We start from the raw sequence: 14133 nt of genomic DNA, 5'->3' as shown, positions 1-14133 counted from the left end.
ATTAGTGGTTGATCAGAGACAGAAACTAATTGTAAACCTGGAAAAGTTCAGTACTGAGTGATTCCAGATTCACACCGTAGGAGGTGTTTTTAAGAGTTTTCTAGATGTGATCGGATTACTTCTTCAGCTGAAGTAACCATTAGCTAGTGGTACGGGGAATCAAATAACATATGCCAATGCAAATCACAAAACAAAAATATCCAAACCCCATTATTCTTACTGACCAGCATGCTAATATACTGTGAGCTGTGGATATAGTAATTATAATAGCGCATCCCTGAAGACCTGAAAGCTATTTCAAGAGGTTCCCCCATGTTAAAAAGTTCCATGTACCATTAGCCCTCACTAACCACGTACACAGGCGAAGAGAGTATTCATTGATTTTAGAGGAGGAAGAGTTGCTGGCTCAATTGTTTCAGCTTTGCAGGAAGAAAGCCTTTCTCTTCTTTTTAAAATGCTAAGCTGAACTGAGGTAGATTTGCTGTTTGTGCAGAGGCCCTGTAAGATAGGGCCAAACCTTCGGGTTTCTGACTGTACAAATTTTTAGTGGCAGGGCAAGGCTTGTACTGATTGGTCTACTGTGCTCCTTTAGAATAAATGACTTCAAGTATGTGTTTCTTTAAATACTAAAGTGTATGTAGCGTAGCACTGTGGTTCAGAGGTTGGCACTTTGGCCTTTGCAGCACGAGGTCCCAGGTTCGAATCTCACTGAGTAATCTGCTTTTAAATGCCGCCCGGGTCCTGGCCACGCCACAGCTCGCATCTGCAGTTAGATATGATGCACCATGCAGGATTTCTGCATGGTGCCTCACATCTAACTGCGGATGCGATCACCAATAATAAATTCCGTTGGTAATGCCAGCGGCGAGGGACATCCCCACCGCATCACCCGGCAAGATGTGACATCTTCCAGGTGATGAAGTAGAGTGATGGATTGTGGGGGCAGAAAATTTAAAAGCAGATTACTATGTAATCTGCTTTTAAATTTTTTTACAGTAAAATACACACAATAACACATAATAAAAGTACAAGTACATATTTTAGTGCACCAAGCTTCATTGCCCAGTGCCCTGATTTACATTTTCCCCACTATTAGCCCTGACCTTGATCTGACCTTTTGATGGCTTATAAATCACTTCCTGAATGTATCATTTCCTCACTTTGTCTTTGACCTTGATTGTTCCTGATTGATTGCTGGAGACCACATGGCATCCAAAAGGCATCTCGCTGGCGCAAGCGCTGTTTTGGAGGAATTTGAGAGCAGCGATAACAATTTGGAGTCCCTTGTGGAATCGAGCGATAGTGATTCACCAGGAAATTTGTCATCGGACAGCGAAAGTGAACTGAGCGGCGATTCTGAACCTGAGGTCAGTGCTGTGCGCACATGGTGCTTCATTGACTTTGATGCGGACCAGGCAGCACCGCCAAGATTTCTATTTACCGGCGCACCTGGGATGAAAATTGAAGCTGAATGCGACGACCCCCTGGCATACCTGAAGTTGTTTTTGACCAATGAAGTTATCGAAAAAATTGTTGCGGAGACAAACAGGTAAGTCGCTCTTGTGTTTGCTAACTTTTTAAAATTTTTTTTAAAAGTGTGCTGCTCTGTGCTAACTTTTTGAAATTGTTTGCTAATTTTTTTATGCAAACATGTATGCTGCTGTGTTTGCTAACTTTTTAAAAAAAATGTATGCCAACATGTATGGTGCTCTGTGTTTTTCTAACTTTTTAAAATTTTAAATTTTTTTTTTTTTTTTTTATGCAAACGTGTGCTGCTTTGTGATTGCTAACTTTTTAAATTTTTTTATGCAAACATGTATGCTGCTCTGTGTTTGCTAACATATTACTTGCATTACTTGCAACCTTCACACTATAAAAGAACATATCCTAAAATACATTTTTTATTTTGTTTTATGCAGGTACGCTGGACAACAGCAAGGTGCTCCACACCTGAGGTTTGCAAGAAGCAGAAAGTGGGAACCTGTGACCAAGGATGACATTTGGCTATTTTTGGGCTTGGTGATCCTGCAGGGAGTTGTGGCCAAACACATGCAGAAGTGGTACTAGTCCAAGAATAAAATGATTTCCATTCTTTGGCACAGTCATGCCAGAATACCTGGCACTTCGCAAACAATGAAGAATTTGATGAGACTACCCATCCTGCACCAAAACTGGAAAATTAGAGCACTTTCATCCCCTAAATGTACTCTTATGTTTTGCTTTAAAGTTATCTGTTGCACATGCTCCCACAGAGATGAATGTTTTAAACGTGTGGATCTCATCAGCTGCTGTTGACTTTGGGATGACGGGCAGAGTTTAATGAAAGTCTCCACAAAGGAGTACCAGAGCTCCTTCAATCAGGTTGTCATTCCTCTCAGAGTGACAAGAAGGGCCTTGAGAGCTTTCTTGTGAGCCATGGAATGAATGCTTATCTGGCTCTTTCTCCCATTTTGTGTACTCGCTCTGTTGTACTGTCTCTTAAGCTCTAGATGCAGTAGCTCTTTCTCTCATTTCCTGTACTCAGGTGTCACGCTGTTGTACTGTCTCTGAAGCTTTAGATATAGTAGTTTTTTCTCTCATTTTCTGTACTTGGGTCTCACACTGTTGTATTGTTTCTGAAGCTCTAGATGTAGTAGCTCCATCTCTCCTATTCTGTAGTCGGGCCTCATGCTTTTGTACTGTCTCTGAAGCTCTAGATGTAGTAGCTCTATCTCTCTTATCCTGTAGTCGGGCCTCATGCTTTTGTACTGTCTCTGAAGCTCTAGATGTAGTAGCTCTATCTCTCTTATCCTGTAGTAGGGACTCAGCCTGTTGTACTGTCTCTGAAGCTCTAGATAAAGTAGCTCTTTCTCTCATTTCCTGTACTCGGGTGTCACGCTGTTGTACTATCTCTGAAGCTCTAGATGTAATAGCTCTATATCTGTTATCCTGTAGTCGGGTCTCACGCTGTTGTACTGTCCGCTCTAGATGCAGTAGCTCTTTCTGCTATTTCATGTACTCGGGTGTCACACTGTTGTACTGTCTCTGAAGCTCTAGATGTAGTAGCTCTATCCCTCTTATCCTGTAGTCGTGTCTCACACTGTTGTACTGTTTCTGAAGCTCTAGATGTATTAGCTCTCTTGCAAAGTGTGGCAAGTCTTCTATTCCTGTCCTCTGGATTTTTTTGTCTATAGTGTTAATTTTTTTTTGCCTTTGATTGCACTGGGTGAAATGCCTTACATTTTCTAGAAGGCATTATTACAGGCCAGAAAAGCCCAAAAAAGAATGTAAAAATTATGTTATTGAGCAATACATACACGCAAATATACTTCTGACATAGCACAGCGCTGTACAAAGATCAGCAGTGCACTCACATGGGTCTAACTCAATGGTCTAGCAAGTTTAGTTGAAAGGTCTCCATGTGTTTCCTAGTGATCACCAAATATAGCTCTGACATATAGCACAGCGCTGTACAAAGATCAGCGGTGCACTCACATCAGTCTGAGTCATATGTCTAGCAAGTTTGGTTGAAATGTCTCGATATGTTTCAGAGTGATGGTGGAACATAGCAAATTTGGTTGAAATGTCTCCATGCCTTTACTAGTGATGACATACACACATACATCCAAATATGTCTCTGACCTATAGCACAGCGCTGTACAAAGATGACTGGTGCACTCACATGAGTTTCAGTCATATGTATAGCAAGTTTGGTTGAAATGTCTCCATGCGATTTCAAGTAATGGTGGAACATAGATACATACACACATACATCCAATTTTATATATATAGATTGTGAGGAAAACACTGTTGCTATGGTGAACTCTATTAGGTTATCATCCTATTATGTGACAGTTTGCTTGTCCGATGCTAGACACTGAACAAATATAAACTTTAAATGTTCAGGTAGAAAAGTTTTGTAATTCAGGTGGATGCTTTAGTGTAGAGGAAACTTTAACATTGCAATGGTCAAACACTGATGAGAGCTTCCTAAAGACAAAATCATTAAAATAATCAATTGCTTCTATGTGTAGGAATAACATACATGTGTAGTTTACAAAAAGTTCTGTACACAAATACTAGTCCAAAGTATATTGGAACATATAGGTTTCAGTTTATTTTATGATGTTGTGTTAAATGTGGCCCCATCAAAAATAGTAATGAAATCTCTAAATTTAGGCAAAAATAGTACTGATGAACCCTGACTTTTTCTTTGTGTTCTGATAATGGATATCATTGCTTTTGTCAGCACTTGAGGTTTAGAAACTCATTTTAAACCTAGAAAAGATCAGTACTGAGTGCTTCCAGGTTTACACAGTAGGAGCAGTGTTGTTGAGAGGGATGCATTTGCTAGATGTGATCGTATTTCATCTTTAGCTGAAGTAATGGCTATTAGCTTGTGATAGGGGGAATCAAATAACATATGCTAATACAAATTACAAAACAAAAACATACAAACCCCATTTCTATAAAGGTGGGACACTTTCTAAAAATGCAAAAATAAAATCTGTAGTTTGATCATTCATTTGAACCATGGTTTAATGACAAAAGATTTTTAGGGTTTTCACTGACAAACCTAATTCTATTTGTTAAACAAATTTAGAAATTGAAGCCTGCAACTCCATCCAAAAAGTTGGGCATTCATGCTGTGAATAGGGCATGAGCTGCTTAGCAGGGCCTGACATTTTCAATAGGAGACAGATCTGGACAGTCGGCAAGCCAGTCAAGAACACAGACTCTATTCGCCGGATTAATTAAGGAACTCCGAGACTCATTGATTGTTACAGAAATGGACTAACATCAGTTATTTCTTCCAAAGCGTGTGCTACAAAGTAATATGTTAAGGGAGCCAATAATTTTGTCCAGGCCATTTCCTTTGTTGGCACTGGAAGGACACAAACATGACAATACCAAAACGTTTGTAATTGGAACTATTTTCTGGAATAAGTGGTGCATTTTCTGACATAAATTCAAGGGTGCTAATATTTTTGGCCATGATTGTATATACAGATTCCCCACGACATGGATAATGATGCACCCCTAGACTACTACAGATGCTGGTTTTTGCTTCTTTGGTTGATACCAGTCTGGATGATCTTTTTAATCTTCGTCACCTACAATCTTGGGTCTGATTTTCCCACTGTCTTTCTGTCTCTTGGAGCCTGGGTCCAGAGAACTCTGAGATTTCTGCTCCAAATTGATGTATGGCTTCCTCTTTGCATAATACAGTTTTATGGAACATTTCAAGATGCAGCCGCAGAATGCGTTAAGTGACAATGGCTTCTGCAGCATGTGGCTAAATCTGTTACAGTAGCGTGAAGATTTCCAATGGTATACAGCCATGAACTTGAAGGTCATGCACATTCAACAGTGGTTTCCACCCCTAGCATTTATTCACAGAGATTTCCCAACTCACTGAATCTTTTCACAATGTAGATGGTAACAGATCTAAATTCCTTTATATATTGCACTAAGAATCTTTGTTTTTAAATTGACGGATTATTTTCACATGGAGTTCAGAACAAAGTGGTGAGCCGTAGCCTATATTTGCTGGCAAAGACTGGGCCTTTGGTGGCTGGTCCTTTTACCTAATCTTGATATTGTTACCACTTAGTCTTACTTTTCCTGTCTCAACTTTTTATGGAGTGTGGTGCAGGCATTATTTTCTTAATTTGTTTAGGTTTATCAAGAATTAAAAAAGAATTAAAGAGGAACTAAACTGAAAACTGCCTAAAAAAAAAATGCACTTACCTTCAATCACGAAGGGCAGTCTGATCTATCCGGGGGCGTCTTGCATCGGGTCCCGCGTCGTCCTGGAGCTGGTGCTCTGGGCGCCGCCATCTTCTTCCTTGGTTCTTCATCCTATGTCACTCGACCCAGGCACGAGATCAGGTGACATGAAAGAAGAGATTGGCAGGCTGAAAGAAGAGATTGGCAATTTTTTCTCTGTGTGCGAAAAGGCTCCCTCTGCGCATGCCCGAGATGCTCAGGCATGTGCAGAAGGAGCACCTGAGAGCCTCCTGGGATGCGTGACGTAGGTATCTTGGGAGGCTTTGCGCTCCCATCTATTCTTGATCGCCCAGGCGATTGAGAATTAGGGAGTGGTGCTGCACCTTTTTTTTTTTACCTTACATAAAAGGGTTGTCTACACTTTTATGTAAAGTGAAATTTCTGTGTTTAGGTACGGTTTAAATTTGTTGGTGATGACAATGAAAGTTTTTTATTTGTCGTTTTGTCTGGGTATTAAAGGTTCAAGTGAAATAACAAATTTCAGATTTAGGTTTTTATTGCATTTTTAGAAAATATCCCAACTTTTTTTGGAATTGGGGTTTGTAATATAGAGCAGCTAACAGACCTAAAATGAGTTGGGTGGGTTACTTTTTTCCATGTCCCTCTATTTTTACCTGGTGATGCTGAAAATAACACACTTCTTAATCTGGGGTGGCTATGCTCACGCCTCCAATAGGCTGTATCTAAGGATGTATTTAGGCTGTCATATAGGCGGCTCTACAGCTATATCTGCCTTTGTTCATCTGTATTGCATTTACAGGATTGCTTTGGTGCTTGAAGTGACAATCACACCTTCTGATTTCTGAGACGATAGACAGTTTTTGATTTTTTTTTGTACTTGCGGAAATTTTTCATAGCTTGAAATGACAACAAATGAAGCCACCTCCTCACTCAATAGCTGCCATATAATACATGTTTTTCTTTTTACTGTATGATTTGCATCAGAACTAAACTACTAGATCCAATAAAAGATTTTATTTAGGCCACCACAAGCTTTTGCATTGTGCAGCATAATCCAATCCAAATCTGGGATGCCCGTTGCTTGTCTTCATTGCTTTCTCTTGGTCTTGCTTAGGGTTCAGAGTCTTGATAGGGTGAGATTATATAATTTTGCAACTGTGCATGGGAATAACTTAGTCCCTGCACAAAACTGTGCCGAGACACTGAGCTACACATGTACATCTCAGTATACAGAAAAAATGGCAATGAATCTTGTTAAGACAGTCCATTAATTTAGTTTTAAAGGCCTAATGACCAATAATACTAAGCAAAATAAATGCTGTCACATATATATTTACATATAAAAATGAACAATCTATGTTTAAGGATAAAGCAACACATTACATGCATCAGCTGTATTAAAGAAAATTTTTAACAGTATGGATATTTATTCAGTAAATTTCGTGCTTTAAATAACTCAGTGAAGCTCAGTAGTCAGTGCAGAGGGAATGTGTCACAGGCAGGCAAGAATATATCTGGCACACACATGCAATTAGCACTTAATTTTTTACTTTAGCCAGAAGTCGATGTCCATCCTGGTCCAAAATGATGGCAGCTCTTACAGTGTAAAGTGTTGGATCCTGTGGAAGATACATACGAGAGTCTGTATTTTTTACTTTGCTAGCACATGATTATGTATTAAATATAAAAACAGCTTCACTTTCTTTACCAAGATTCATTTTTTACATATGCAACCTCAATTTCTTTATTAAATCAACCCAAGAAAGGCTACATAGTAAGTCAGGTTGAAAAAAAAGCTCCAATAAATTCAAACACTAGGGAAATAAACATACTACAAACCAGCATATCCCAGATAAAACAAACCCTGTTGTCATTTTTAAAACGAGTCCACATTTTCACAGACCTTATTGTGAAAAATCCCTTTTTTTATGCAAAGATTAAACTTTTTTGTCTCAAGATGCAAACAGCCCTCCTGTTCTTTGCATGGACCATTTATAATTTAATATAGGGTGATCATATCCCCCCATTAAAGCCTCCTCTAGGGAGAATAGATTCAGCTCAGCTAATCTCTCCTCATAGCCGAGCTCTCCCATTCTTAGTAATAGTTTAGTTGGTCTTCTCTACACTGTACACTCCAGTCCCACAATATCCTTTTTGTGAATTGGTGCCCAAAAATGGACTGCATATTCCACAAGAGGTCTGACCAATGCATGGGTAGGATTATGTTCCAAACTCTGCAGTGTATTACTCTTTTAATACAAGAAATCCCTTCAAGAAACTGCAGTTTGGCAAACTGCTTTAGAAACTGCAGTTTGTTAATATTGTCTATGATCTACCAAAACCCCCTGATCCTTTTCTATTTTTGACTCCCCTAAATGTATTCCCCCTAGACTGTATGAAGCATGCATGTTTTTTATGTACCACGTTGGCCTTACACCAATCCATTGGTACCATGCCAGTGAATAAAGAGTCTCTAAAAATTAGAAACAATGGCTTTGAAATAACAAAGGACACAGCTCTTTGAGGACACGTAGATGTAATCCATCAGGTCCTGTTGCTTTATAAACCTTAATTTTATCCAACTGTTGTTTGATCTTATCAGTTTTGAGCCACTGTGGCTCCTCTAAAACTGTGACAATGCTATTTGCAAGTTGGACTTAAGCTCCATCAATTTCCTTTGCGTACACAAAGCTAAAAAAAAGGGTTTAGCAAATGCACATTTTCTTTATCCCCAATTACTAACCCTGAGACACCCTTTAAATGGGCCTACATGCTCGGACTTATCCCAATTTTTACTTTATATAGAGGGGCAGAATAAAAAAACCCTCCCCTTTTGTTCTTTATTGCCATGGCAGTAAAGACTGAATGGATCCTTAGCCTCCTAGGATTTGGGCTGCTCCTTTTGCACATGCCCAAAGGGACCATTGAGTCATTAAAAAAGGAAGGCACAAAAGTGGAAACCTTTCTTTTTACAAAAACAAAAGCATTGGTCACCTGATCTCGCATCTGCACGGTTCAAGATCAGGTGACGTAGGCAGAAGACACAAGAAGCAAGAAAATGGCAGCGCCCAGCGCTTTCTCTGCCCTAGGCCAACATGGTACTGTATAGGAGACAGCTCCAGAAGGATCTGTGGAAGTAAAGGTAAGTGTCATTTTTTTATTTTCACTTTAGTTCCACTTTAATAAAAATGTGGATAGATGACCAGGTCTTCCTTGCATGGTTTGGAAAACCAAATGTTTTTTGCCGAAAGGCCAAAGGAAGCTGTGGCAGTCAGAAAAATCTGGAGAGTTCAGGCCACATAATTAATGTAGATGCTAATGAGATAAATATAATGTGTATAATGGAGACAGACAAAACTTTGGTAACACATTGTCCTTATTAGGCTGAAAAAAGGAGACAGTCAATTGTATAAATAATAAGAAATGGAGACCTACAATCCAGAGGTGTAAGCCCTGAAATCCTAAGATAAATGGCATAGGTAACAGCAAAAAGGAAATCTCAGGTATTGTTTAAAGGGACGCACGGAAAGCATCCAATTAAGGACCTATCCAATCATGTGGATTTTTAATGGATGCCACTTTGGACAAAGATGCAATCTGGGGAATTGCAACAAGATTGCCAGAGCAAAGATCTGGCCTTTAATAATGCTCAATGTCAAACAGATCCTTGGGTCACAAACCAAGCCTTATATCATCTGGAATAGACTTTCTTAGTAAGGGGATAAATCTGACAAGATCGCTCAGAAGCTTGTACCATGAAAAAGACTTCTTTTAGGTGATCACTTGTATTTTAACATGTATTTTATTTGCCATGCAACTGATTAGGAAGCTGAAAAGAGGCAACAAAGAATCTGCAACAAGAGAAACTAGAACAAATGACCAGGACCCTAAATCTGGAGTTATCAAAAGGGTACAAGCAATTTTGACTTGCACAAAGCATAGATGTATTTTCAGTGTAGGGGAACCTGATTAATGTGCTAAACTTTTTCCCTGATAACTGTGCTGCTAATTTCGAAAGTCTGATACTAAATTTACACTCATGTTATATGAATCAGCAGGAGAGCAGTGAAAAGACACCTTCCATACAGCAGAAGATATGCTCTGTCTATTGTACTACCACTGTACTCTGTGATATTACCAGACTGTATTCTTACTGGATAACCTGTCACTATCTATGGGCCATGAAGAGACAGTAATATGGTATGGATTTTCAAAATGTGCAATATCCACTGCCTCTCAGTACAACTTCCTGGGCAATTAAATGCTGTACCACCTTTCTCCCAAAAACATTTTAGAAGGAGAATGGAACAATATTGTGTGTCCTGTTGATACCACTTTCCTTTATCCATGCATTGAGATATTATTGAGCTCTGAATCAGAATACAATAGCAATATTCAATCCATCCCACTGTCCACAGGAGGGAAATACAATGGAAGTTGGTAGGAAGACTCTCAGGGTTTAGTAATCCTGAATGGTTTCAGTCTGTACTAAGGCTTGGGCGAGGCGTTAGCTAGTGTGGAATACCACATATCTTACCTATAGGGAGAGGACACATAAACATGAAGATCTGTACCAAATAATCCATCAAATGTTGGTAAGACCCTTCAGGTACAAGCTCAGGATACAATACTATAGCATGCTATGTCACATTCTTAATAGCCCAGACAGAAAAGTAGAGTGGCCTGAGAGCAAAGAAAGTGGCAAAAAATTAGCCTAGAAATGGACTTTAATTTTTGTCTATCAAATCCCTGAAGGATAGACTTTGGTTCCCGGTGATGCTATTCACTTCTCAACAAATAGAGTATTTCGCCAATAGTAGAAAATCATTTAACAATGGGGAAGAACATTTTTGTCTGTAAAAATGAAAACTCGGAGTCGGATGTGCAGAAAGCCCCTGGTGAGGTTAATAAAACCACATGCTCCAAATAGACCCGAAAGGAAAAGTAGCAAAGGGCTGGAGTAGCACCCTAAGCTGTTGTGACAGGCCTTCAGTGGAGAATGCAACTGCTGGGGACAAGCAATGCAAGCCATTGCCACACCAGAAAGATCCAATGAGAAAATGGAGGTGGACATAGGACCAGGTAGTTTGAAGGTCGTTCTACAAACCAAATCATGTGATTTAGACTGACATTGATCAAATATAAATGTGTAAAGGACACAAGAGAAATGTAGAGCAGACTGTAGAGGTCTGCCTGCATCAGCTTGGCAACTCATCCTCTATCTGGTGTCAGACATCATCACCTAATTTAGGGAACAGTTTTAGCGCTGTTCTGGGTGGCATCTTGTTTAGGAAACCCACAGCAAGTTGAGCTGATTGAAAAGCCCCTGCAGGAGCAGATGGGGGTGGGGGTTAACCTAAATGAAGACTGAGAAATATACCGTAGGTGACGCACTGGGCTGTCCAAATGTAACTCACAGAAATATGGAATTGCCTGGAGCTCCCAATGACGCCCACAGTCCCTAAAATATAAGGAGGATGTCGTGGGGCAATAACTAACAAAAGGACAGAAAATTATAAATGTTGAGACCACACTGCAGATGCACAGAGTGAAAGAATTGCAAAACGTTTAGGGCACATTGTTTAAAATATAGTGATTGCAGTTGCTAAATATGTATATGGCTACATCCACAAGACTGCACTGTGTACATTAATTGTCAACATCAAGGTAGATATAGTGATTGGCATTGCTGTGTGTGCACACATCATGCATGAAGCTCAAGATCCAAAAGTGATCTTTATCTCTGCCATTTCATACCTAAATAAATCAATCCACATGAGTAATAAAGGCAGTGTTAGGCAAGCACCACATAAGATTAGGAGAAACGTCTACTGCATGCAAAAATCTCACAGGTTTAGGTGTATGTATTTGTTTTAATTATTGTAACAGAAAATTGTGTGAATTCCCCCAGTGAGTAGTTTAGGGAAAACAATCCAGACTTTGCACAGTTTTCAAGAACCACTATAGTATGCTGCACTAAATATTCAAACTGGCTCATACTTAACGTGGATCTCTACACTTTTGTTTTTTTTTTACTTTAGAATAAAATAGTGTGTAAGGGAAAGAATTCCTGTCAGGTTTCTTTCGCACTCTGCACATAGATTTTCTTATTGTCTATTTAAATCATGATTAAAGCGGAACTAAACTAAAAACAAAAAAAAAATGACATTTACCTTTCTTCCCGCAGGTCCCTCGATCTCTCCTCTTTCCCCTAGGAGAAAAAATGCTCCTTCTGCGCATGCCCAACATTAGGGCATGCGCAGAAGGAACAGCTAGAGTCCCGGGATGTGACGTAGGTATCCTGGGTGGCTATGCACTCCCACAAAAGCATAGCTAAACTTAGAAATTTCAATTTACATAAATGGGTAGACAACCCTTTAATTAAGGTAAAAATTCTGTTTTTCTTTTTGCAACACTTTTTTTTTACCTACGTCGTGCATCCCAGGAGGCTCTTGGGTGCTCCTTCTGCGCATGCCCAAGCAGGATGCTAGGACGACGTGGGGCCCGATGCAAGACACCTCCGGATTAATCGGACTGCCCTGCGGGATTGAAAGTAAGTGTATTTTTTATTTTGGCAGTTTTCAGTTTAGTTGATCTTTAAGACTTAATCGCCTAGGCATAAAAGGGTGGTGCTGCACACTTTTTTTCTTTAAAAAAAAAAAAATGACAATTTTACTTTACATGGATCGGTTGTCTACCCTACTACGTAAAGCAAAAACTGAGTTTAGGTACATTTTAAGAGTGAAGTAAAATCTACATATTTTAAGTTGGCACTGGAATAGATTTTAAAGCGGACCTAAACTCAACATTTTTGTTTTACATAAAAGGGTAGCCAACTCTTTTATGTAAATGAAAATGGTATTCTTTAACCCCCTAGCGGTAATCCTGAGTGTGACTCAGGGTGGAATTTAGCTGCAAAAAGCGGTAGTCCAGGTCGCTTAAAAAAAAAACCCACTTAGCTTGCTCCGCCAACATCCCCTGGCATCCTAACCCTCTGATCTTTAGCCGCGAACTGCAGAGACGACCTCCGGGGTTTTCCGGTGACGTCGGGAAATTCAAATCATTTTGTATTGGATTCAATACAAAATAGCAGTATCGAGTCCAATACAAAGAAATCTTCATATACTATATATATAATAAATATATATATATAATTATGTTACTGTACAGTTATATTACATTTTACTATTTTTTTAACAGATTTTTGAGTTTTTTTTTTTATCTAAAGTTTATTATTAAATATTGGACATCTTTCGGTGAGCTATGCCTACAATGTAAAATAAATTTCCATGCAAAAAAAACGTAACACTTTTTCCATGGAAATACGGACACTAGGGGGGTTAAATGCAAACCTTTTTTTTTTTTTTTTTTAAAGTGTGCAGCACATTTGCCTTTATTCTTGATGGCCGGAGTGAAGAGCCTCTCAGGATACTTTTGTCACACATCCCGAAGGCTCTGTGTTCTCCTCCTGCGCATCCTTTAATCTCGCACATGTGCAGAAGGGGCATTTTAAAGAAAAGAGATGCCAATCTCACGCATGCGCAGGGAGATCAGCTCTTTTTTTTCCCGTTATAGCAGCTATGTCACCCGATCTCACACCGGCACAGATAGGGTGATGTGCCAAAAAGACGGAAGAGAAGAATGAAGATGGCGGCTCCCGGCAATGAAGAAATCTACGCATAACCGGATGGCGGGAAGGACCAGCGCCATCGACAGATCTGAGGGATTAAAGGGAATATTTCAGGGGAAATCTTCCAAACAGGATACTTTGTTGGCAACCAAAAAATTTTCTGACTGAAAAAGATTTTCTCTCATTTCCTATTGTCATAGTGTAACATTTCCGGTGGGTTGGTGACGCTATAACATACACTTGTTAGGTATGAATGCAATGACAGGTGCAGTGTATAGAACACTATATGTACTATGAGTGTCTATGGGTTATTGCTCTGTATATCACACATTCCGGTACCGGTAGCTTCTCCATACGGTCCTGGCTTGTCCCTGAAGTTGCTGGAAGCCTCTCTTCAGAAAGCCCCACCCGTTAGAATGCCCGCACCCCCGCACCCTATACTTATTCCTTTCCTCACTTCCAGTCACAGCAGCCCCGCCCTCCTCTCATTGGCTGAGCGATATGAAACTATTTGTTTACGGGATGACGTCGAAATAGGGAAATTTCCAGAACGTATGACGCAAGACGTAATATTTTTTTGCAAGTCACTGCGTGGGCCTATGCTCTTTTTTCTACTAATTCTCGCATTCAGTATGGACATATGTTATGAGGCTGCGTTAATAAAGGCCGATTTTCTGCAGTTTTTGGTATTCTGGGGACTACAGACAGGTTCAGACAGCGGCTAAGACATCTTATATAGGTGGGCGGGACTAAATCAGTGACGTCACCTATTG

The 14133-nt window shown here is 39.7% G+C and overlaps 1 protein-coding gene across 4 annotated transcripts in view; it reads right to left on the bottom strand.

Annotated features, from left to right (window-relative positions):
• Window positions 1-13836, bottom strand: part of COPZ2 (COPI coat complex subunit zeta 2) — a 30628-nt gene extending 16792 nt beyond the window's left edge. Inside the window, exons 1-3 of one of the 4 annotated variants that reach the window (XM_072414872.1) lie at window positions 13700-13813; window positions 12162-12269; window positions 7281-7349 (exon numbers count right to left, since the gene is read on the bottom strand). In XM_072414872.1, the coding sequence (XP_072270973.1) occupies window positions 7281-7349; window positions 12162-12269; window positions 13700-13714 (192 nt within the window). In that variant the 5' untranslated portion in view covers window positions 13715-13813. The other 3 variants (XM_072414875.1, XM_072414873.1, XM_072414874.1) reach the window with 3 other exon arrangements.
• Window positions 13837-14133: the final 297 nt, after the last annotated feature.

Source organism: Pyxicephalus adspersus, chromosome 6, assembly GCF_032062135.1.
Source record: "Pyxicephalus adspersus chromosome 6, UCB_Pads_2.0, whole genome shotgun sequence".
Classification (NCBI taxonomy): Eukaryota; Metazoa; Chordata; class Amphibia; order Anura; family Pyxicephalidae; genus Pyxicephalus; species Pyxicephalus adspersus.
The sequence above is the reverse complement of the archived record's forward strand: the minus strand, read 5'-3'. Positions and strand labels throughout refer to the sequence as shown.